Source organism: Coregonus lavaretus (genome assembly GCF_964263955.1).
Source record: "Coregonus lavaretus genome assembly, chromosome: 6".
Taxonomy (NCBI): domain Eukaryota; kingdom Metazoa; phylum Chordata; class Actinopteri; order Salmoniformes; family Salmonidae; genus Coregonus; species Coregonus lavaretus.
In genome coordinates, this window is record NC_139993.1 from 53,069,593 (window position 1) to 53,094,712 (window position 25,120).

The 25,120-nt window shown below is 41.9% G+C and overlaps 1 protein-coding gene across 1 annotated transcript; it reads right to left on the reverse strand.

Moving 5' to 3' along the window:
- Nucleotides 1-6,863: 6,863 nt before the first annotated feature.
- On the reverse strand, nt 6,864-17,725 carry LOC311130509 (E3 ubiquitin/ISG15 ligase TRIM25-like). The gene is made up of 3 exons (XM_084163267.1): nt 17,095-17,725; nt 7,928-8,006; nt 6,864-7,722 (listed from the first exon to the last, which is right to left on the reverse strand). The coding sequence occupies exons 1-3, from the start codon at nt 17,107-17,109 to the stop codon at nt 7,115-7,117; spliced, it is 702 nt and encodes a 233-aa protein (XP_084019393.1). The 5' UTR covers nt 17,110-17,725; the 3' UTR covers nt 6,864-7,114.
- Between the last annotated feature and the right edge of the window lie 7,395 nt (nt 17,726-25,120).

Here is a 25,120-nt window from a genome sequence, read left to right on the forward strand (position 1 = left end):
TGAGATGTTGGCGCGCGTGCACTCAAGTCACATAGGAGGTGAGGCCTGTTACAGACAAGCACGTGACACACTGTATTGGCCAGGAATGCAGAGTGAAATCAAAGACTATGTCAGTAAATGCACAATCTGCAATGAATATGCCATTGAGCAACAGAGAGAGACGATGATGTCCCACGAGCTACCAATGCGCCCCTGGCAGATAGTAAGTCTAGATCTCTTCCAGCACAGTGGCAAAGACTTTCTGCTGGTAGTTGATCATTACTCAGACTTCTGGGAGATTGACCTCCTCCCCGACCTCTCAGCAGAGACAACGATCAAACGCTGCAAGGCTCAGTTTGCCCGCTATGGCCAGCCAGATAGGGTAATTTCAGATAATGGACCCCAATTCTCCGGATGTGAGTTCCGAAAATTTGCTGCAGAATGGGAATTCGAGCACGTCACTTCATCACCACGACACCCAAAAGCTAATGGGAAGGCTGAGTCGGCAGTCAAAATTGCAAAGAACCTCTGCAAAAAAGCTCTGCGAGAGGGCAAAGATGCCTGGAAAGCAATCCTGCAATGGCGCAATACCCCGACAGAAGGCATGGATAGCAGCCCGGCCCAGCGCCTCATGGCACGGCGTTTAAAAGCAGCTCTGCCAGTAGCAAGCACTCTCCTGGAGCCATGTGTGGTGACAGACGTGCTGGTGAAGCTACGTCACAGAAGACAGGTCTCCAAGTTCATCTACGACAAATCAGCAAAAGACTTACCTGAGCTCAGGGTGGGTGAAACGGTGCGAATGAAGCCACTACCAGGGGACTGGACGGGCCTCTGGAGACTCGGATCCTGTGTACAGAAAGTGGCACCACGCTCCTACTTGGTCGAAGTGAATGGATCACTGTACCGTCGTAACAGGGTTGACCTTCGGATTGCTGAGCCAGCATCCACTCAGAACTCGCATGACAAAAGACGGAACCCCAGCAAGTCACATGGGGCCTGAGGCACTGGGCGAAGAGCCAGGGGATCACAGGTCGGCCACTCCCTCGCCCATCAATACTCCCCTTAGACAGTCAGGTGACACGCCTGTGCGGGAGCCCGCAGTCCACGCAGACAAGCCCCCTGTCTTTTCACGCTGCGGGCGTCTGTCCCAGCCACCAAAAAGACTTAATCTGTAGGTTTCCCATTAGGGATTGTTGACAGACAGAGATAAAAGTGAAGAGAGTATCAAAATGTGTTAAGTGGTTAATAAAAAAATAAATAATAATAATAATAATAATAATACTTAACTGTTCATGTTGGAAATTACTACTAGGTTTGTTTTGTTAGTGAATTGACAGCTCCTGTCCTATTTTATAAAAGGGAAGATGTTATGGGTGGAAGATGGCACATTGATGCCATCTGTTGGTAAATGTTCATTACTGCAACTCCAGTGTTTTACCGGTGTACTTGAGATACCCGGATGTATTGCAATATACTGAACAAGACTGGTTACTCGCATCAATGCCTCTGCCTCGTTATTTAACATTCAAACAGCTCTGTCGTAGCCGGCCGCGACCGGGAGACCCATGGGGCGGCGCACAATTGGCCCAGCGTCGTCCAGGGTAGGGGAGGGAATGGCTGGCAGGGATGTAGCTCAGTTGGTAGAGCATGGTGTTTGCAACGCCAGGGTTGTGGGTTCGATTCCCACGGGGGGTATGAAAAAATAAATAATAATAATGTATGCACTCACTAACTGCAAGTCGCTCTGGATAAGAGCGTCTGCTAAATGACTAAAATGTAAATAAGCAGCCATGATTTTCAAGTTTGAGGAATACAATTTTCACCATAGAAATGCACCATTATTTGCATTTGCAGTCACTTTTGATAATGGTGTTTTCCACTAATGGAACATTCATGCTTATAGCCTACTACCATGTGCGCATTGCTGAGCTTATAATGTGAAGAAATAGCCTAATAGTTTATCAACATTCTGAGCTAAATTCTGATCTGTTGCATCAGCCACATTGCATAAAAAAGGTTTTTTGATGCTAGTGGTTGTATTAATTTGGGATCTATCGCATCCCACAACTGTCCTAGACTATGTTTGGAATATTTATTTATTGCACAGAAGGACAAGTTGACCAATAGAATAGGTCGATTTTTGTACTATGGGGGATAGCAGATTGACATAGGCTAGTGCTTTTGCTGTTTGTTAGGCCTACTCATCTTGTTGGCTGACGAAAAGTAAATGTGGACAGTTCTTCCAATATCTTCAATATGCACCTCGGAATTGGATAAGGATGCGCGCAGTTGCATCCCTGATGTGTCTGTTTTCACTTGTAGCCTGTGAAAAAGACCCGATCAAATGATGGGTCACATGATGGGGCGGGCAGCACTCGGGGAGAAGGGCACAATGGCCACTGGCCACAAAAGGCATGGATTATTTTATGGTGTATTATGGCCACACAAAGGGGATGCTGCCATGAAATTCTAGGCATTATCAAGTGCTTGTCAAATTGTGAATGAGTGACTGATGAAGTGTGTATAGCCTGCACAAAAAACAAAGCAAAGCTCATGCCTTTCAAACAACTTTTTTCAAATGATCATTAGAGTCGCATCATGCAGCCTTACAATGTATTAAAAAACAAAACATATGGCCCAACTTTTGTGGAACAACTAAAGTGACATTAATAACTCTAAATTAAGCATATAGGAATACCTATTTCTTTATTAACCGGTCAACACAGAATAGCCGCCCGCATGTGCACACCCCCTCAAATTGTTTGGAGAAAATATCCTTTCAGCTTTGTTCAATTGTATTCTTCATACTATAAAATAATGCCATGAAATACTAAGCAAGTCTTGTCTGCTAAATGAACTAGTGTAGCCCACAGCCATTTGGCATAGCCAGATCAGGACCTAACATAAGGACAACTCAGAGTATGCTATTCTGTTCTGAAATATAATACATTTTCTTCATATCATGCTTCTTTAGACCCGTCTAAAATAAATAATGGATTTATTGTGAAGGTGTAGGCTATATTCCATGGATTTATTAGACTTTTTAAAATGTAGATGTTCCAAAAGTCTGCTTCAGTGGCTTGTAGGCTATGTGTGGAAGCCAGGAGATGCTAAACTTGTTTATGTTAATTAACGGTCAATTACCGTGAGACCAACTGTTATTTGCTTGACAATCACCAGCTGACAACATTTCTTCACCGCCACAGCCCTATATAGGCTATGTTCTGATGGGGAAAGGGACCAAATTATTAGGGTGAGGCACATGGGCTACTAACAGCTTACTACACAGCATACACTTATTACTTTCTTAGCTACAGTATTCATATATCCCTGGCAATATTACATCATTGATGAGGCAGCATTCAAGACATACAGTGGTGTGAAAAAGTGTTTGCCCCCTTCCTGATTTCTTATTTGTTTGCATGTTTGTCACACTTAAATGTTTCAGATCATCAAACAAATTTAAATATTAGTCAAAGATAACACAAGTAAACACAAAATGCAGTTTTCAAATGAAGGTTGTTATTATTAAGGGAAAACAAAATCCAAACCCACATGGCCCTGTGTGAAAAAGTGATTGCCCCCTACAACCTAATAACTGGTTGGGCCACCCTTAGCAGCAACAACTGCAATCAAGCGTTTGCGATAACTTGCAATGAGTCTTTTACAGCGCTGTGGAGGAATTTTGGCCCACTCATCTTTTCAGAATTGTTGTAATTCAGCCACATTGGAGGGTTTTCGAGCATGAACTGCTTTTTTAAGGTCATGCCACAGCATCTCAATAGGATTCAGGTCAGGACTTTGACTAGGCCACTCCAAAGTCTTCATTTTGTTTTTCTTCAGCCATTCAGAGGTCGACTTGCTGGTGTGTTTTGGATCATTGTCCTGCTGCAGAACCCAAGTTCGCTTCAGCTTGAGGTCACGAACAGATGGCCGGATATTCTCCTTCAGGATTTTTTGGTAGACAGCAGAATTCATGGTTCCATTTATCACAGCAAGTCTTCCAGGTCCTGAAGCAGCAAAACAGGCCCAGACCATCACACTACCACCACGATATTTTACTGTTGGTATGATGTTCTTTTTCTGAAATGCGGTGTTACTTTTACGCCAGATGTAATGGGACACACACCTTCCAAAAAGTTCAACTTTTGTCTCGTCAGTCCACAGAGTATTTTCCCAAAGGTCTTGGGGATCATCAAGATGTTTTCTGGCAAAAATTAGACAAGCCTTAATGTTATTTTTGCTCAGCAGTGGTTTTCGTCTTGGAACTCTGCCATGCAGGCCATTTTTGCCCAGTCTCTTTCTTATGGTGGAGTCATGAACACTGACCTTAACTGAGGCAAGTGAGGCCTGCAGCTCTTTGGATGTTGTTGTGGGGTCTTTTGTGACCTCTTGGATGAGTCGTAGCTGCGCTCTTGGGGTAATTTTGGTCAGCCGGCCACTCCTGGGAAGGTTCACCACTGTTCCATGTTTTCGCCATTTGTGGATAATGGCTCTCACTGTGGTTCGCTGGAGTCCCAAAGCTTTAGAAATGGCTTTATAACCTTTTCCAGACTGATGGATCTCAATTACTTTCTTTCTCATTTGTTCCTGAATTTCTTTGGATCTCGGCATGATGTCTAGCTTTTGAGGATCTTTTGGTCTACTTCACTTTGTCAGGCAGGTCCTATTTAAGTGATTCATTGATTGAGAACAGGTGTGACAGTAATCAGGCCTGGGTGTGGCTAGAGGAATTGAACTCAGGTGTGATAAACCACAGTTGAGTTGTGTTATAACAGGGGGGGCAAACACTTTTTCACACAGGGCCATGTAGGTTTGGATTTTGTTTTCCCTTAGTAATAACAACCTTCATTTCAAAACTGCATTTTGTGTTTACTTGTGTTATCTTTGACTAATATTTAAATTTGTTTGATGATCTGAAACATTTAAGTGTGACAAACATGCAAACAAATAACAAATCAGGAAGGGGGCAAACACTTTTTCACACCACTGTATGCCTATTTTTTGACTCACTGTTGTTGTGCTGTGCTCACTTCAACAGGAAGGTGGCGCGGCGGTCCTTCTTGTGGGCAAACTTTGTCATCAAACTTTGTCATCAAAGTCTGCCATTCTATGGATTTATGGTGCTTTCAATACATCTGGGAACTCTGGGAAAAAACTAGGTTGAATCATGACGTCAGTGATCTTCAGGTTGGAAAGTCGGAGCTCTTGAAAGACACCCAAGTTCCCGACTTGGAATTCAGAGTTGGATGACCGTTCAAAACACATTTTCCTTGTCTGAGGTAGTTTTTTTTTTTCCAGAGTTCCCAGTTGTCGTGAATGCACCGAAGTCGGAGATTTCCCAGTTCCGAGTTCTGAGTTCCCAGTTGTTTTGAACCCGGCAGAAGTCATGCTGGATTAACAGCATATTCAACCTTTCCTGGCCCATGGTGTTGCGTGTGAATGTTTATCCAGATGTTTTAAATCCTTAAACCCAGACTTGGATCACACACCCTCTCCACCGAATAGCAGACAGTGGAAGCAAAATAGTGATTGCTTTGCATCGCAATTAGCCACTGATTCCTTCCAAACCACTCACTGTTGAATTTGCGATTTCAACTTGTTGTGCAATGTTAATGTCCAATGGCCGATGAGCACTGATAGATTTTATCTATAATTTTTCTTCATATGACAAGGATTGAAAAGGATTTGCCAGTAGATTGTCAACGTGATTCATGATGATGACTGCTTGTTTAGCTAGCTAGCTAGCTAAGGTTTTTAAAGTATGATGTTGACATGATCAGTCCAATCAAAGCTACGGTAGATATAAAGTGATTTGACGTCATTTTATCTGTGGCCAATGACCACTTCTAATGTAAATATATGGCAGCACCCAAGGGGGCTTGAACTGCCTAGCTCTCCCTGAAGATTCTGCTGTTACATAGTGACCCCATGAGTTACAGAACACTGAGCCAATCATAGCGCAACTAGAGAAAATTACCAACGTCTACGCTCTGTGCTTTCCTGGCCACCCCTCCACCACAGTAAGCGCTGAGATAGGCTGAAAAGCCTGCATTTTGGAGTTGCCTTACTCAAGAGACCATGTTTATCTGCGGCTTTATTAACTCAAGGATTTTTTTTATTTTTATTGTTTGCAAACTGATATCTAACAAATGAATGCCAAAATAACATGCAAAATAGGTCAATTATATCTGTATATATATATATATATATATATATATATATTTTTTAGCTAAACAGGTAGGGCTCTGCCCCACCTGCCCTGAATGATGGGTCGCCACTGCCTTTGACAGTATACTATTCTGTATGTCCTTGTACAGGTTATCTTACCCAAATGAGAGACGGTTGGAGACTGTTCTCTATTCTCTTGTTCTGCAGGTCCAGAGTGTCGACGTAGCAGCTTTCAACAAGGTCTGATTCCACCTTCTTCCTCGTCATTGGGCCCGTCTCACATGGCACCCTATTCTCTTTATAGTGCATTACTTTTGACCAGAACTCTATAGGACCTGGTCAAAAGTAGTGCACTATATCGGGAATAATGTGTCATTTGGAACGTTGCCATATTCCCCGTCCATTCATCGCTGTTGTTTGTGTCACATGGTTAATAATAAAGAGCTTTTGGTGCACTTGAACTCCTCTCGTCTGTCTCTCTCTCTCTCTGGGTATCAACACATTTAAGGGGCATGTTCGGAACAACAGTAAATTACCATTCTGTATAAACTTAATGGACAATAAAGATTTGCTTATCTTGTCTTATTAAAAGTCAAATCCATCCCTTGATGAGGTAACAGCATGCTCCTACAAGATATCAGAGCCATTGATATGCAATACACAATCTTTACATGATGATGTATTGGCTTATGAAAACAAGCACAAGAGATTGATTGGATGTAGAATGTTTTTATTTGTGAGTTATGTTCAAAGTTGACAGCAAAATGGTATACACTAAGAGAAAAGTTATAGCTATCGGAATGTGGAAAATGTAAGATCACTGGAATTTCGCAGACTCCTGGGATTCACATGTTGAATATTATTATCAGCTCATTATATTACAGCCCATTCCTTCTCATGTATCTGTTGTCAACTCATCCATCTCTTGCTAACAGATAATGATCATTCATTGTTCTAAAACATCTTAATACGAGTCATCATCATAATCTGTGTAATGGTGGTGCTTTGCTGCATGCTCTCTCTCCTTTCGGCACATCCCCACAGTGGATCCCAAGCCAAGCCAAAACCCAGGGAAGAGATCCTCTGTGAATTCAGTCTCAACCTTATAGAGGAGTTTCAGTGTGTCACAACTAAGGTAAGGCCTGTCAAAGAAGGAAAGAGTTCCTGCCTCATAGTCGAGGAAGACTCCAATTCTGGAGGAGACGTATTCAACAGGGATGTTCTTCTTCACGTTGTTGTGCCAGAAAGAGAAACCAGCCTTAGTGCATTCTAGACTCCAGGACAGTGGGTTGCGTCCAAATCGACACACATCATGCAGACCGAACTTCTGGATTCCCATGTATGAGACTGCTATTTTAACCCCCTCCTCCCCACTCCATGCCACCTCCCAGTAATAGCGATCTTTCGCACTTCTCTTCAGCGGTGCACACGTCACCTGAGCGATGTGCGTGAATCTCCCAGGACCGTCATCCTTTCGCTGCTCCTTGTCCATCCTTGTCACCACGCTGTTCTTCTCAGTCAGATGGAGTTTATTATATGACGAATCAGGATTCAGTTTAAGTTCAGTGAAATCTGCAGCAAGGAAGAGAACATTTATTTATTCACTGGAGTTTCAAGAGCATGACTTTTTAGTGTTTTTAGGTTCTGATTAGTGTGACTACTATAGCCTATACTGTTTAGTCTCTAGTATAGTGTCTGTGGGTGTGTGTGAGTATGAATGTGTCTGCTTTGCCTGTGTGTGCGCTTGTGCAGTTTCAGAAATCTGTTATTGACTCACATGGTAAGAATTGCTTTTGCCAGATCACATGACGTTCACATTTATGATGCTGGATCTTCCACAGAGAACCGTCCTTGCCCTGTGAAATGGAGTCAGAAGGTGCAGTGTTACAGGGTGGTGTAGATGGAACTAAACTTTGAAGTAGTATCCCACATAATTTGTTCCCCCTTGAACGATAGCTTATGAGGACTATATATATATATATATATATATATATATATATATATATATATATATATAAAATGCAACATGCAAAACATTTATACGATTTTGCTGAGTTACAGTTCATATAAGGAAATCAGTCAATTGAAATAAATTGATCAGGCCCTAATCTATGAATTTCACATGACTGGGACACCTTTAAAAAAAAGGTAGGGGCGTGGATCAGAAAACCAGTCAGTATCTGGTGTGATCACTATTGCCTCATGCAGCGCGACACATCTCCTTCACATAGAGTTGATCAGGCTGTTGATTGTGGCCTGTGGAATGTTGTCCCACTCCTCATCCATGGCTGTGCGAAGTTGCTGGATATTGGCGGGAACTGGAACACGCTGTTGTACACGTCGATCCAGAGCATCCCAAACATGCTCAAGGGTCTGGTGAGTATGCAGGCCATGGAAAAACGGGGACATTTTCCGCTTCCAGGAATTGTGTTCAGAAGTCGGTTACGACGCCGAACTGCAGTCAGGTCAAGACCATGTTGAGGACGACGAGCACGCAGATGATCTTCCCTGAGATGGTTTCTGACAGTTTGTGCAGATATTCTTTGGTTGTGCAAACCCACAGTTTCATCAGCTGTCCGGGTGGCTGGTCTCAGACGATCCTGCAGGTGAAGAAGCCGGATGTGCAGGTCCTGGGCTGGTGTGGTTACACGTGGTCTGCGGTTGTGAGGCCGGTTGGGCGTACTGCCAAATACTCTAAAATGACGTTGGAGGCGGCTTATGGTAGAGAAATGAACATTCAATTGTATGGCAACAACTCTGGTGGACATTCCTGCAGCCAGCATTCCAATTGTGGCATTGTGTTGTGTGACAAAACTGCACATTTTAGAGTGGCTGTTTATTGTCCCCAGCACAAGGTGCACCTGTGTAATGATCATGCTGTTTAATCAGCTTCTTGGTATGCCACACATGTCAGGTGGATGGACTATTTTGGCAAAGGAGAAATGCTCACTAACAGGGATGTAAACAAATATGTGCACAAAATGAGAGAGAAATAAGCTTTTTGAGCACATGGAAAATTTCTGGGATCTTTTATTTCAGCTCATGAAACATGGGACCAACACTCTACATGTTACGTTTATATTTTTGTTCAGTGTACATCTAGGCCTAGGGCCTACAAAATCCACAGGGTTGGGTAGGTTACTTTCTAAATGTAATCTGTTACAGTTACTAGTTACCTGTCCAAAATTGTAATTAGTAACGTAACTTTTGGATTAACCAAACTCAGTAACATAATCTGATTACTTTCAGTTACTTTTAGATTACTTTCCCCTTAAGAGGCGCAGGTTAGTAGCTGGCACAGCCACAAAGTCATAACATCTGATTTTAAACATAACCTTAACAACCCTGCTAACCCTAATGCCTAACCTTAATGTAAGACCAAAAAGCTCATTTCTGTTTTCATAAATGTTTACAATATATACAATTTTGACTTTAAAACTGGTCCATCTTGCGGAAATTCTCCTTGCGGGGAAATTTTTTTTAAGGGGGTAGATCAGCTTTAATATTGCAGATAGATTGTAACTTCCATCAATGTAATTGTCTGCATCACTTCCAATCCCCTATATGTTTTTTTCTTCTTGCATATATATATACACACACACACACACACATCTACAGATATACTAAATATTCTATCCACATACTGTCCATAATGTCTATAATGTCTATACATCCCATCACATATACAGTGGGGAGAACAAGTATTTGATACACTGCCGATTTTGCAGGTTTTCCTACTTACAAAGCATGTAGAGGTCTGTAATTTTTATCATAGGTACACTTCAACTGTGAGAGACGGAATCTAAAACAAAAATCCAGAAAATCACATTGTATGATTTTTAAGTAATTAATTTGCATTTTATTGCATGACATAAGTATTTGATCACCTACCAACCAGTAAGAATTCCGGCTCTCACAGACCTGTTAGTTTTTCTTTAAGAAGCCCTCCTGTTCTCCACTCATTACCTGTATTAACTGCACCTGTTTGAACTCGTTACCTGTATAAAAGACACCTGTCCACACACTCAATCAAACAGACTCCAACCTCTCCACAATGGCCAAGACCAGAGAGCTGTGTAAGGATATCAGGGATAACATTGTAGACCTGCACAAGGCTGGGATGGGCTACAGGACAATAGGCAAGCAGCTTGGTGAGAAGGCAACAACTGTTGGCGCAATTATTAGAAAATGGAAGAAGTTCAAGATGACGGTCAATCACCCTCGGTCTGGGGCTCCATGCAAGATCTCACCTCGTGGGGCATCAATGATCATGAGGAAGGTGAGGGATCAGCCCAGAACTACACGGCAGGACCTGGTCAATGACCTGAAGAGAGCTGGGACCACAGTCTCAAAGAAAACCATTAGTAACACATACGCCGTCATGGATTAAAATCCTGCAGCGCACGCAAGGTCCCCCTGCTCAAGCCAGCGCATGTCCAGGCCCCTCTGAAGTTTGCCAATGACCATCTGGATTATCCAGAGGAGGAATGGGAGGTGGTCATGTGGTCTGATGAGACAAAAATATAGCTTTTTGGTCTAAACTCCACTCGCCGTGTTTGGAGGTAGAAGAAGGATGAGTACAACCCCAAGAACACCATCCTAACCGTGAAGCATGGAGGTGGAAACATAATTCTTTGGGGATGCTTTTCTGCAAAGGGGACAGGACGACTGCACCGTATTGAGGGGAGGATGGATGGGGCCATGTATCGCGAGATCTTGGCCATCAACCTCCTTCCCTCAGTAAGAGCATTGAAGATGGGTCGTGGCTGGGTCTTCCAGCATGACAACGACCCGAAACACACAGCCAGGGCAACTAAGGAGTGGCTCCGTAAGAAGCATCTCAAGGTCCTGGAGTGGCCTAGCCAGTCTCCAGACCTGAACCCAATAGAAAATCTTTGGAGGGAGCTGAAAGTCCGTATTGCCCAGCGACAGCCCCGAAACCTGAAGGATCTGGAGAAGGTCTGTATGGAGGAGTGGGCCAAAATCCCTGCTGCAGTGTGTGCAAACCTGGTCAAGACCTACAGGAAATGTATGATCTCTGTAATTGCAAACAAAGGTTTCTGTACCAAATATTAAAGTTCTGCTTTTCTGATGTATCAAATACTTATGTCATGCAATAAAATGCTAATTAATTACTTAAAAATCATACAATGTGATTTTCTGGATTTTTGTTTTAGATTCCATCTCTCACAGTTGAAGTGTACCTATGATAAAAATTACAGACCTCTACATGCTTTATAAGTAGGAAAACCTGCAAAATCTGCAGTGTATCAAATACTTGTTCTCCCCACTGTATATATACACACAGTGGCTTGCGAAAATATTCACCCCCCTTGGCATTTTTCCTATTTTGTTGCCTTACAACCTGGAATTAAAATGGATTTTGGGGGGGTTTGTATCATTTGATTTACACAACATGCCTACCACTTTGAAGATGCAAAATATTTTTTTTTGTATAACAAACAAGAAATAAGACAAAAAACAGAACAATTGAGCCTGCATAACTATTCACCCCCCCCCCCCCCCCCCCCACCCAAAGTCAATACTTTGTAGAGCCACCTTTTGCAGCAATTACAGCTGCAAGTCTCTTGGGATATGTCTCTATAACCTTGGCACATCAAGCCACTGGGATTTTTGCCCATTCTTCAAAGCAAAACTGCTCCAGCTCCTTCAATTGGATGGGTTCCGCTGGTGTACAGCAATCTTTAAGTCATACCACAGATTCTCAATTGGATTGAGGTCTGGACTTTGACTAGGCCATTCCAAGACATTTAAATGTTTCCCCTTAAACCACTCAAGTGTTGCTTTAGCAGTATGCTTAGGATCATTGTCCTGCTGGAAGGTGAACCTCCGTCCCCAGTCTCAAATCTCTGGAAGACTGAAACCGGTTTCCCTCAAGAATTTCCCTGTATTTAGTGCCATCTATCATTCCTTCAATTCTGACCAGTTTCCCAGTCCCTGCCAATGAAAAACATCCCATAGCATGATGCTGCCACCACCATGCTTCACTGTGGGGATGGTGTTCTCGGGGTGATGAGAGGTGTTGGGTTTGCGCCAGACATAGCGTTGTCCTTGATGGCCAAAAAGCTCAATTTTAGTCTCATCTGACCAGAGTACCTTCTTCCATATGTTTGGGGAGTCTCCCACATGGCTTTTGGCGAACACCAAACATGTTTGCTTATTTTCTTCTTTAAGCAATGGCTTTTTTCTGGCCACTCTTCCGTAAAGCCTAGCTCTGTGGAGTGTACGGCTTAAAATGATCCTATGGACAGATACTCCAATCTCCACTGTGGAGCTTTGCAGCTCCTTCAGGGTTATCTTTGTTTTCTTTGTTGCCTCTCTGATTAATGCCCTCCTTGCCTGGTCCGTGAGTTTTGGTGGGCGGCCCTCTCTTGGCAGGTTTGTTGTGGTGCCATATTCTTTCAATTTTTTAATAATGGATTTAATGGTGCTCCGTGGGATGTTCAAAGTTTCAGATATTTTTTTATAACCCAACCCTGATCTGTACTTCTCCACAACTTTGTCCCTGACCTGTTTGGAGAGCTCCTTGGTCTTCATGGTGCCGCTTGCTTGGTGGTGTCCCTTGCTTAGTGGTGTCCCTTGCTTAGTGGTGTTGCAGACTCTGGGGCCTTTCAGAACAGGTGTATATATACTGAGATCATGTGACACACAGGTGGACTTTATTTAACTAATTATGTGACTTCTGAAGGTAATTGGTTGCACCAGATCTTATTTAGGGGCTTCATAGCAAAGGGGGTGAATACATATGCACGCACCACTTTTCCGTTATTTATTTTTTTTAGAATTTTTTGAAACAAGTAATTTTTTTTGTTTCACTTCACCAATTTGGACTATTTTGTGTATGTCCATTACATGAAATCCAAATAAAAATGGACAAGACTCATCCCCCTAAATGTCAACCTGCTTAAGAGGCATTAGAAGAAGACAAAAATGAATATTACCAATTGAACATCTATTGCAGGATGAATCAATGTTTAAAGTTGACCTAGCTGGCCATAAATGGATGTTGCATTTTAATTTATGGGTTGGTTATGTAGGCTTCTTCTAACCCATTACTTTCTACTACAGACAATAATACGATCAGTCTATATTTACATAAAAAACAACAGAGTCTGTCAGATTTTCAGTCATTCCAATAAATGTAATACCCATTGATCTTCAAAAATTTGACTTGGAAATATGGAAATCTAGATTAGCCAAAATGTTTTACCTGAGCATAACCACAAAACTAAGGACTAATTAGCCTACTCTGTTGTTGATCTGTTGTCATGGAGGACTGATTTGGCTCGAATTAGATTGAGCAATAAAATAACAACTCGTGGTCTTCTTAAATTAAACTTGTTGTTGACAGTATGAAGCATAATACCAAGGGGGAGTTTAGAAGGGAGAACTTAAAATAAATAAAAACTTTTATTTCATTGGCTGGGATCCGCACTATGAATCTGTTGCAAGAGCGCATTTTTCATTGGCTGTCTACTGGGTTGTATTCATTACGGCGATTCTGTTGCAAAACGTTTCTTAAACGGAAGCAAAGAGAACGAAATGGGGAGGGACCTACCTGAATTGTCCAATATAAATGCTTGTTTTGCTCTGTTTGCTTCCGTTTGGTTCTTAAACGGTAAACGGTTTCCGTAATGAATAGCAAAAACAAATGAATGATAGGCAGGTTAAACTTGTTCAATTCCACCACTGTTGGGTTAAAATAAACATACATTTGTGAATAGCCATCCACAACAACCACAATCTGTAATGTGCAAATAGCTAAATGAGAGAGCAGCAGTGTGCGATATGTAGCCTATAATAGCCCTAAATGAATAGGCCTAAATTATATCAGTATCGCCCATAGGCTACACTACTGCTGTCCTCCTTACCTCCAAGCGCTTATTCAAGTTGGATAATCTTTGGATACCGACAGCAGTCGCAACATTTGAAGACATACAATGCATTCGGAAAGTATTCAGACCCCTTGACTTTTTCCACATTTTGTTACGTTACAGCCTTATTTTAAAATTGATTAAATTATTTATCCCCCCTCATCAATCTACACATAATACCCCATAATGACAAAGCAAAAACAGGTTTAGAAATCTTTGCAAATGTATTACAAATAAAAAACGGAAATATCACATTTACATAAGTATTCAGACCCTTCACTCAGTACTTTGTTGAAGCACCTTTGGCAGCGATCACAGCCTTGAGTCTTCTTGGGTATGACACTACAAGCTTGGCACACCTGTATTTGGGGAGTTTCTCCCATTCTTCTCTGCAGATCCTCTCAAGCTCTGTCAGGGGAGCGTCGCTGCACAGCTATTTTCAGGTCTCCTCAGAGATGTTAGATCGGCTTCAAGTCCGTGCTCTGGCAGGGCCACTCAAGGACTTTCAGAGACTTGTCCCAAAGCCACTCCTGTGTTGTCTTGGCTGTGTGCTTAGGGTCGTTGTCCTGTTGGAAGGTGAACCTTCACCCCAGTCTGAGGTCCTGAGCGCTCTGGAGCAGGTTTTCAGCAAGGATGTCTCTGGACTTTGCTCTGTTCATCTTTCCCTCAAGCCTGACTAGTCTCCCAGTCCCTGCTGCTGAATAACATCCCCAAAGCATGATGCCACCGCCATGCTTCACCGTAGGGATGGTGCCAGGTTTCCTCCAGACGTGACGCTTGGCATTCAGGCCAAAGAGTTCAATCTTGGTTTCATCAGACCAGAGAATTTTGTTTCTTATGGTCTGAGTCCTTTAGGTGCCTTTTGGCAAACTCCAAGCGGGCTGTCATGTGCATTTAACTGAGGAGTGGCTTCCGTCTGGCCACTCTACCATAAAGGCCTAATTGGTGGAGTGCTGCAGAGATGGTTGTCCTTCTGGAAAGTTCTCCCATCTCCACACAGGAACTCTGGAGCTCTGTCAGAGTGACCATCGGGTTCTTGGTCACCTCCCTGACCAAGGCCCTTCTCCCCCAATTGCTCAGTTTGGCCGGGCAGCCAGCTCTAGGAAGAGTTTTGGTGGTTCCAAACTTCTTCCATTTAAGAATGATGGAGGCCACTGTGTTCTTGCGGACCTTCAATGCTGCAGACATTTTTTGGTACCCTTCCACAGATCTGTGCCTCGACACAATCCTGTCTCGGAGCTCTATGGACAATTCCTTCAACTTCATGGCTTGGTTTGTACTCTGACATGCACTGTCAACTGTGGGACCTTATATAGACAGGTGTGTGCCTTTCCAAATCATGTCCAGTCAATTTAATTGACCACAGGGGGACTCCAATCAAGTTGTAGAAATATCTCACGGATGATCAATGGAAACAGGATGACCTGAGCTCAATTTTGAGACTTATAGCAAAGGGTCTGAATACTTATCTATATAAGGTATTTCCGTTTTTAAAATTTGCAAAAATTCCTAAAAACCTGTTTTCGCTTTGTCATTATGGGGGATTGTGTGTAGATTGATGAGGAACATTTTTATTTAATAAATTTTAGAATAAGGCTGTAACGTAAGAAAATGTGGAAAAAGTAAAGGGGTCTGAATACTTTCCGAATGCACTGTAGCTTGGACTGTAGCCTACAAAAGCAAATTCGTGCTCTTTTCCCGTGATCCTTCAAACACCTTTGGTGCGTCATCATAGTGGTCTCTGATTTGGTCAAGAAATTTAAATTTGCGCCGTTTTCCAATGCTGATTTGAATGTCATTGAAAAAACAGAAAGGTGTCCAAAAACAATTCCACAAATCCTAGAAGTAATCATATAGTTTTTCAAAAGTATCTGTAATCTGATTACAATATTTTCGCTGGTAAGGTAACGGATTACAGTTTTTTTGTAATCCGTCTGACTGTTCTCATAGACTAGACATAACATAGTAAACGGAAATCCGGGACAGTCAAATTAATATGATATGTAACGTTTCTTATCGAAGGCAAAAACTAAAGTAGGGTAATTAGTCTGGGTGGATGGGTGGGCATATAACGCAAACGTCTAGCAACCTAAAGGTTGTGTGTTTGAATCTCATCACGGACAACTTCAGCATTTGCAACTACTTACTACTTTTTAGCTACTTTGCAACTACTTAGCATGTTAGCTAACTCTAACCTAACGTTAACCCTTTTTGCTAACCCTTACCCTTTAACCTAACTCCTAAACTTAACCCTAACCCCTAGAGCTAGCTAATGTTAGCATTAGCCACCTAGCTAATGTTACCCACAATAAATTGGAATTCGTAACATATCATACATTTAGCAAAAACGTAACATATTGTATATACCGTATAGCAAATTTGTAAGATATTGTACGAAATGCGATTTGTAACATACCCATTGTAATTTGTTAACATATCTTACGAAATGGATGATGGAAATCCACAAATTAATACCAAATGTAATATCTATCTAAATGGAGTGTATCGGATTTTACGTACAGAATAATACGAAATGTTCTGAGACCACGTTGAATTCATTACTCCTCAACCCTGACAATCCGGTAAGGTTTGAGGAAAGGTAGTCTGAATCTGGACGAGTGGTGTATTGATGCATTTTCACTCCTCCTCCTGATTCAGGGCCAGGGGGAATTGTGAAACACCCCTGCAAGACGATAGGGGACGATTTAGTAAACAAAAAGGGCCCGTTTCCCTGACACAGATCTAGTCCTGGACTAATACTATAAAGCACTATTGACCTTGCTATTAAATCCAGGACTAGTCTCCGGGAAACTGTCCCATATCAAAAACAAATCTTATGGTATCACCATTGGAACACCACAGAAATAACTGTTCATGTCCCATCAATACATATCGGATGATTTATGTAGAAACAGAGTGCTCCTTTTCATTTTTATTTCCCAGGATAGTTGAAGTGTCCTGTGGTAAAGAATCAATTTTGGACCATAGAAATAACGCCATAGAAAATGTCCAGTTATAAGATTCAGAGAGAAGTAATTCCATCTCTTACCTGCCTTCTGGCCATGATCGTCCCACTGATGAGACCGTTGTCAGCAGCGTTAATTTGGATAAATGCGGTCTTGTCTCTGACTGAGGATGTCTCTACAGCAGCGGCGAATCAAAGTCTGGTTAATGATGACCTTTCCCTACCAATGATATAGCTATAGCCTATAAAACCACTGCGGTACAAACACGTTACTGATGAAACAAAATTGAAAGGGAGAAATGAAAGTGAAACCTAACTGAGGAGTGGCGCATTAAAATCCTGAGTGGCAGTTTGTGCTATCACTCCTCGTCAGTCTTATATTAAACCTGTTAAACTCTGATGTCCTCTGGTGGCATTTTCTAAGCGACACAAAACTATAACTCATACAAACACATGTTTAGAAAGGGAAGAACCGTGGGATTCTGATACAGGTGTCAGCAACAACACAGTAGCGTTTCGTGGGTAAAATAACTGAGGAAGCCAAGCCGAGCCAGTAAAAAAGCCATTTTACAACCTATGTTGTGATAATTGCGTTGTCTGCTCTATAACCCATTCGTTCATACGCCACCGTGATATAACAAAAAAAACAACAGTCACAGTTGCAGAATAAATTAAACTACATATACGTTTGTTTCATCACAAAACCAGAGAGCAACATCTGTCCGGTGAAGTCCACAAAGCAAATATTGCATGTAACAAACAGTTGTATCAGCATGGTCAAGCAAGTTAATGTTTTCGACAGTTTACTAAACAACGACTGATTTAGAACCACAGAGTTACCAGAAGTCAGCACAAAGACAACAGGAGCACTGCCTCCACTATTACAGCACCATTTCAATTTAAACATGAAATCAACAAGACTATATATGCTTAGTGTAGTACACTGAAAACAAACTTAAAGATACCCAAAAATATGTAGTCAAATCAATGTTGCTAAATATCATGTGGCTGTCTGTGGGACTGATTTCTGTCTGTGTGTGTGTGTGCGTGGGAGCAAGTAAAACAATGTTGACTCACCCTACTTGTAGATTATAGTAGTTGAAGACCAATGCCATCCTCCTCTCTTTCGTGTTGGCAAAACAACTGTGGCTTTGTAGTACAGTACACTTTTTGTTGTCATAGGCTACCTAGCTAAAATGCTTGCTAGCCTAACTTCCTTGCATTAGCAATGAACCAGCTAAGTAGCTCGTTAACGTGAGCCTACTAGGCTATATTTTAACTTCAATCGTCTCAGGCCAGTGGCACAACAAATGCATTTATGGTTGGATCAGAATCACCTTAATAATTATTATTTTTTAAATAACAAAAAAACGTTTACCTAATGTTGGCGCTCTAAATATGTGCAAATTCCCATAGGATCACACCCATTTTAATAGTGCAGGGCTTGTGCAAAGTTTTGTCTAGAAGGGATACAGCTTTCGTCAAAAATTGAAGGCACTACATCGCAGTGCTTGAGTTATCACTACAGACCCGGGGTCTATCCCAGGCTGTTTCACAGCCGGCCGTGACCGGGAAACCCCTGAGGCAGCGCACAATTGGCCCATCGTCGTCCGGAATATGGGAGGGTTTGGCCAGCAGGGATTTCCTTGTCCCATCGCGCTCTTTGTGGAGGGCCGGGCGCCTACAAACTGACTTCGGTCGCCAGCTGAATGGTGTTTCCTCCGACACCGCTGGCTTCCGTGTCAAGAAGCAGCGCGGCTTTAAAAAAAAAAGCAGGTTAGGAGAATTTACACTTCAGGTGAGGAGGAGAAGGTTAAGGTTAAGAAAAGGGTTAGCAAAAAAAATCTACTTTTGAAGTCAATTTGACAAAAGCTGTATCGCATCTAGACATGACCCTTGTGCAATGTACCATTCCTTCATTTTTCTTACTGGAATGATATCCATATGAGGAGAAAGCTGAAGTAGCCTTTTCACTGTGACATAATCAGATCTCATGTCTGATTCCCAGCTTGTCCTTTAGATCACAGTAGAAGATCACATGAAGGGATTTGGCCACTTGAAACCAGATGAGTCTGGTTTGATCTGGGGTCGTCACTAGTTACCACAGCCACAAAGTCATAATTATGTGTAAACCCTATTTCTACAATTTGTGGTTGTGGTGTTCTTGTGATCAATTTCCAAGAATACAAGTGATGTAGCTTTCGAATGATATGTCACTTTCTATTTTCTGACCGGTACCGGATCCAAAACAACAGGTACCGGGTCCAAAACAACCGCTGGAGTTGGCAAGAGATCAGAAAGACACTGGCACCTAGACTAGAGCATTCAGGTAGATTTTTTTTAAATGATTGGGATCCTTTTTCTTAATTAGTCTTTCAAGGCATCCTGTCTGCAGCCCATAGCCATTATACAGTTGAAGTCGGAAGTTTACATACACCTTAGCCAAATACATTTAAACTCAGTTTTTCACAATTCCTGACATTTAATCCTAGTAAAAATTCATTGTTAGGATCACCACTTTATTTTAAGAATGTGAAATGTCAGAATAATAGTAGAGAGAATGATTTATTTCAGATTTTATTCCTTTCATCACATTCCCAGTGGGTCAGAAGTTTACATACTGTACACTCAAATAGTATTTGGTAGCATTGCCTTTAAATTGTTTAACTTGGGTCAAACGTTTTGAGTAGCCTTCCACAAGCTTCCCACAATAAGTTGGGTGAATTTTGGCCCATTCCTCCTGACAGAGCTGGTGTAACTGAGTCAGGTTTGTAGGCATCCTTGCTCGCACACGCTTTTTAAGTTCTGCCCACAAATGTTCTATAGGATTGAGGTCAGGGCTTTGTGATGGCCACTCCAATACCTTGATTTTGTTGTCCTTAAGCCATTTTGCCACAACTTTGGAAGTATGCTTGGGGGTCATTTGGAAGACCCATTTGCGACCAAGCTTTAACTTCCTGACTGATGTCTTGAGATGTTGCTTCAATATACTTCTACATAATTTTCCTTCCTCATGATGCCATCTATTTTGTGAAGTGCACCAGTCCCTCCTGCAGCAAAGCACCCCCACAGCATGATGCTGCCACCCCCATGCTTCAAGGTTGGGATGGTGTTCTTCAGTTTGCAAGCGTCCCCCTTTTTCCTCCAAACATAACGATGGTCATTATGGTCAAACAGTTATATTTTTGTTTCTTCAGACCAGAGGACATTTCTCAAAAAAGTAAGATCTTTGTCCCCATGTGCAGTTGCAAACCATAGTCTGGCTTTTTTATGGCGGTTTTGGAGCAGTGGCTTCTTCCTTGCTGAGCGGCCTTTCAGGTTATGTCAATATAGGACTCATTTTACTGTGGATATAGATACTTTTGTACCTGTTTCCTCCAGCATCTTCACAAGGTCCTTTGCTGTTGTTCTGGGATTGATTTGCACTTTTCCCACCAAAGTATGTTCATCCTATGTCTCCTTCCTGAGTGGTATGACGGCTGCATGGTCCCATGGTGTTTATACTTGCGTACTATTGTTTGTACAGATGAACGTGCTACCTTCAGGCGTTTGGAAATTGCTCCCAAGGATGAACCAGACTTGTGGAGGTCTACAATTTTTTTTCTCAGGTCTTGGCTGATTTCTTTTGATTTTCCCATGATGTCAAGCAAAGAGGCACTGAGTTTGAAGGTAGGCCTTGAAATACATCCACAGGTACATCTCCAATTGACTCAAATGATGTCAATGTCAAATGTAATTAGCCTATCAGAAGGTTCTAAAGCCATGACATAATTTTCTGGAATTTTCCGAGCTGTTTAAAGGCACAGTCAACTTAGTGTATGTAAACTTCTGACCCACTGGAATTGTGATACAGTGAATTATAAGTGAAATAATCTGTCTGTAAACAATTGTTGGAAAAATTACTTGTGTCATGCACAAAGTAGATGTCTAACCGACTTGCCAAAACTATAGTTTGTTAACAAGAAATGTGTGGAGTGGTTGAAAAACAAGTTTTAATGACTCCAACCTAAGTGTATGTAAACTTCCGATTTCAACTGTACACTACCAGTCAAAGGTTTGGACAAACCTACTCATTCAAGGGTTTTTCTTTATTTTTACTATTTTCTACATTGTAGAATAATAGTGAAGACATCAAAACTATGAAATAACACATATGGAATCATGTAGTAACCAAAAAAGTGTTACTTGGCAGTAGCTACTCTTCCTGGGGTCTTCCTGGGGTTCCCTGGCATCGTTTGACTGGCATTGTTCCATTGCTTCATTGTTTGATTGTCATCGTTTGATTGGTTGGCATTGTCCCAGTTCCCACTAAAGTCCCACCCTGACAGAATGCACCCAGTCTAGTTCCTTGTGCAACCTAGGTAACCAGGTGTTGAAATGCTAGATGTCATTGATTAAAGGTGCAATCTGAGATTTTAAGGTACATTTTTGGGACTTTTAAATGAATGATATAGCCTATTATATGCCATTGATTCTTGAAAAATCGAACTTATAAATGCCCCATTAGCTTAGTCTAAATGTCGTACCCCATCATAATTCTTGACAATATTGTGCCTGAGGCTGGTTTAGCGTGTGAAGCCACCACCTGCAGCACCCATACAACAATCCAGAGTGGGTAGGAATCCCGTCCCCCTTGCTATTCTACACCCCCCTCTTGTCTCCCCACTCATTTCATTCTATCCCTGTCTGAATAAAATAAAAATAAATATAGCATTTTTATATATATACAGTACCAGTCAAAAGTTTGGACACACCTATTCATTCAAGGGTTTTTCTTTATTTTTACTATTCTACATTGTAGAATAATAGTGAAGACATCAAATCTATGAAATAACACATATGGAATCATGTAGTAACCAAAAAAGTGTTAAACAAATACAAAATATATTTTATATTTGAGATTCTTCAAATAGCCAGCCTTTGCCTTGATGACCGCTTTGCACACTCTTGGCATTCTCTCAACCAGCTTTTCCAACAGTCTTGAAGGAGTTCCCACATATGCTGAGCACTTGTTGGCTGCTTTTCCTTCACTTTGCCGTCCGACTCATCCCAAACATCTCAATTGGGTTGAGGTCGGGGGATTGTGGAGGCCAGGTCATCTGATGCAGCACTCCATCACTCTCCTTCTTGGTAAAATAGCCCTTACACAGCCTGGAGGTGTGTTGGATCATTGTCCTGTTGAAAAACAAATGATAGTCCCACTAAGCCCAAACCAGATGGGATGGTGTATTGCTACAGAATGCTGTGGTAGCCATGCTGGTTAAGTGTGCCTTGAATTCTAAATAAATCACCAACAGTGTCACCAGCAAAGCACCCCCACACCATCACACCTCCTCCTCCATGCTTTACGGTGGGAACTACACGAGGAGATCATCTGTTCACCCACACCGTGTCTCACAAAGACACGACTGTTGATACCAAAAATCTCCAATTTGGACTCCAGACCAAAGGACACATTTTGACCGGTCTAATGTCCATTGCTCGTGTTTCTTGGCCCACGCAGGTCTCTTCTTCTTATTGGTGTCCTTTAGTAGTGGTTTCTTCGCAGCAATTCGACCATGAAGGCCTGATTCACATAGTCCCCTCTGAACAGTTGATGTTGAGATGTGTTTGTGACTTGAACTCTGTGAAGCATTTATTTGGGCTGCAATTTCTGAGGCTGGTAACTCTAATGAACTTATCCTCTGCAGCAGTAACTCTGGGTCTTCCATTCCTGTGTCGGTCCTCATGAGAGCCAGTATCATCATAGCGCTTGATGGTTCTTGCGGCTGCACTTGAAGAAACTTTCAAAGTTCTTCACAACTGATTGGCTCAAACGTATTAAGAAGGAAAGAAATTCCACTAATGTACTTTTAAAAAGCCACAGCTGTTAATTGAAATTCATTCCAGGTGACTACCTCATGAAGCTGGTTGAGAGAATGCCAAGAGTGTGCAAAGCTGTCATCAAGGCAAAGGGTGGCTATTTGAAGAATCTCAAATATAACATATATTTTGATTTGTTTAACATTTTTTTGGTTACCACATGATTCCATATGTGTTCTTTCATAGTTTTGATGTCTTCACTATTATTCTACCATGTAAAATGTTTTTTAAAAATAAAGAAAAACCCTTGAATGAGTAGGTGTGTCCAGACCTTTGACTGGTAGTGTACGTATGCACTGTTAACCTTGAAAGTAGTCTGCTGTAACGTGGGAACATTCCCTTTAAATTTCAATCACGCTGTAAAGCAGTACTTCCGCGAAAAACTAATTGAATAGAGCTCTTACAGTCATACGTGCATACATTTTTCGTATGTGTGGCCCCAGCAGGAATCGATCCCACTATCCTAGGTGTTGCAAGCGCCATGCTCTACCAACTGAGCACCACACATTACCATTATACAGTGCCTTGCAAAAGTATTCATCCCCCTTGGCGTTTTCCCTATTTTGTTGCATTACAACCTGTAATTTAAATGGATTTTTATTTGGATTTCATGTAATGGACATTCACAAAATAGTCAAAATTGGTGAAGTGAAATTTAAAAAAAAAATAACGGAAAAGTGGTGCGTGCATATGTATTCACCCCCTTTGCTATGAAGCCCCTAAATAAGATCTGGTGCAACCAATTACCTTCAGAAGTCACATCATTAGTTAAATAAAGTCCATCTGTGTGCAATCTAAGTGTCACATGATCTGTCACATGATCTCAGTATATATACACCTGTTCTGAAAGGCCCCAGAGTCTGCAACACCACTAAGCAAGGGGCACCACCAAGCAAGCGGCACCATGAAGACCAAGGAGCTCTCTAAACAGGTCAGGGACAAAGTTGTGGAGAAGTACAGATCAGGGTTGGGTTATAAAAAAATATCAGAAACTTTGAACATCCTACGGAGCACCATTAAATCCATTATTAAAAAATGGAAAGAATATGGCACCACAACAATCCTGCCAAGAGAGGGCCGCCCACCAAAACTCATGGACCAGGCAAGGAGGGCATTAATCAGAGAGGCAACAAAGAGACCAAAGATAACCAGCGGAGATTGGAGTATCTGTCCATAGGACCACTTTAAGCCGTACACTCCACAGAGCTAGGCTTTACGGAAGAGTGGCCAGAAAAAAAGCCATTGCTTAAAGAAAAAAATAAGCAAACATGTTTGGTGCTCGCCAAAAGGCATGTGGGAGACTCCCCAAACATATGGAAGAAGGTACTCTTGTCAGATGAGACTAAAATTGAGCTTTTTGGCCATCAAGGAAAACGCTATGTCTGGCGCAAACCCAACACCTCTCATCACACCGAGAACACCATCCCCACAGTGAAGCATGGTGGTGGCAGCATCATGCTGTGGGGATGTTTTTCATCGGCAGGGACTGGGAAACTGATCAGAATTGAAGGAATGATGGATGGCGCTAAATACAGGGAAATTCTTGAGGGAAACCTGTTTCAATATTCCAGAGATTTGAAACTGGGACGGAGGTTCACCTTCCAGCAGGACAATGACCCTAAGCATACTGCTAAAGCAACACTCGAGTAGGTTTAAGGGGAAACATTTAAATGTCTTGGAATGGCCTAGTCAAAGCCCAGACCTCAATCCAATTGAGAATCTGTGGTATGACTTAAAGATTGCTGTACACCAGCAGAACCCATCCAACTTGAAGGAGCTGGAGCAGTTTTGCCTTGAAGAATGGGAAAAATCCCAGTGGCTAGATGTGCCAAGCTTATAGAGACATACCTCAAGAGACTTGCAGCTGTAATTGCTGCAAAAGGTGGCTCTACAAAGTATTGACTTTGGGGGGGGTGAATAGTTATGCACGTTCAAGTTTTCTGTTTTTTGTCTTATTTCTTGTTTGTTTGACAATAAAACATATTTTGCATCTTCAAAGTGGTAGGCATGTTGTGTAAATCAAATGATACAAACCCCTAAAAAATCAATTTTAATTCCAGGTTGTAAGGCAACAAAATAGGAAAAATGCCAAGGTGGGAGAATACTTTTGCAAGCCACTGTATATAGGCCTGCGTGTCTCGAGAGACAATGCTTTGTGTAGCTGGAGGTCAACGGCTGATTGTGCAGTGCAGGGCCTTGTGTGGCTGAGTGTGCCAATCCTTGAGTGGCAGTCTTTTCCTTGCACAGC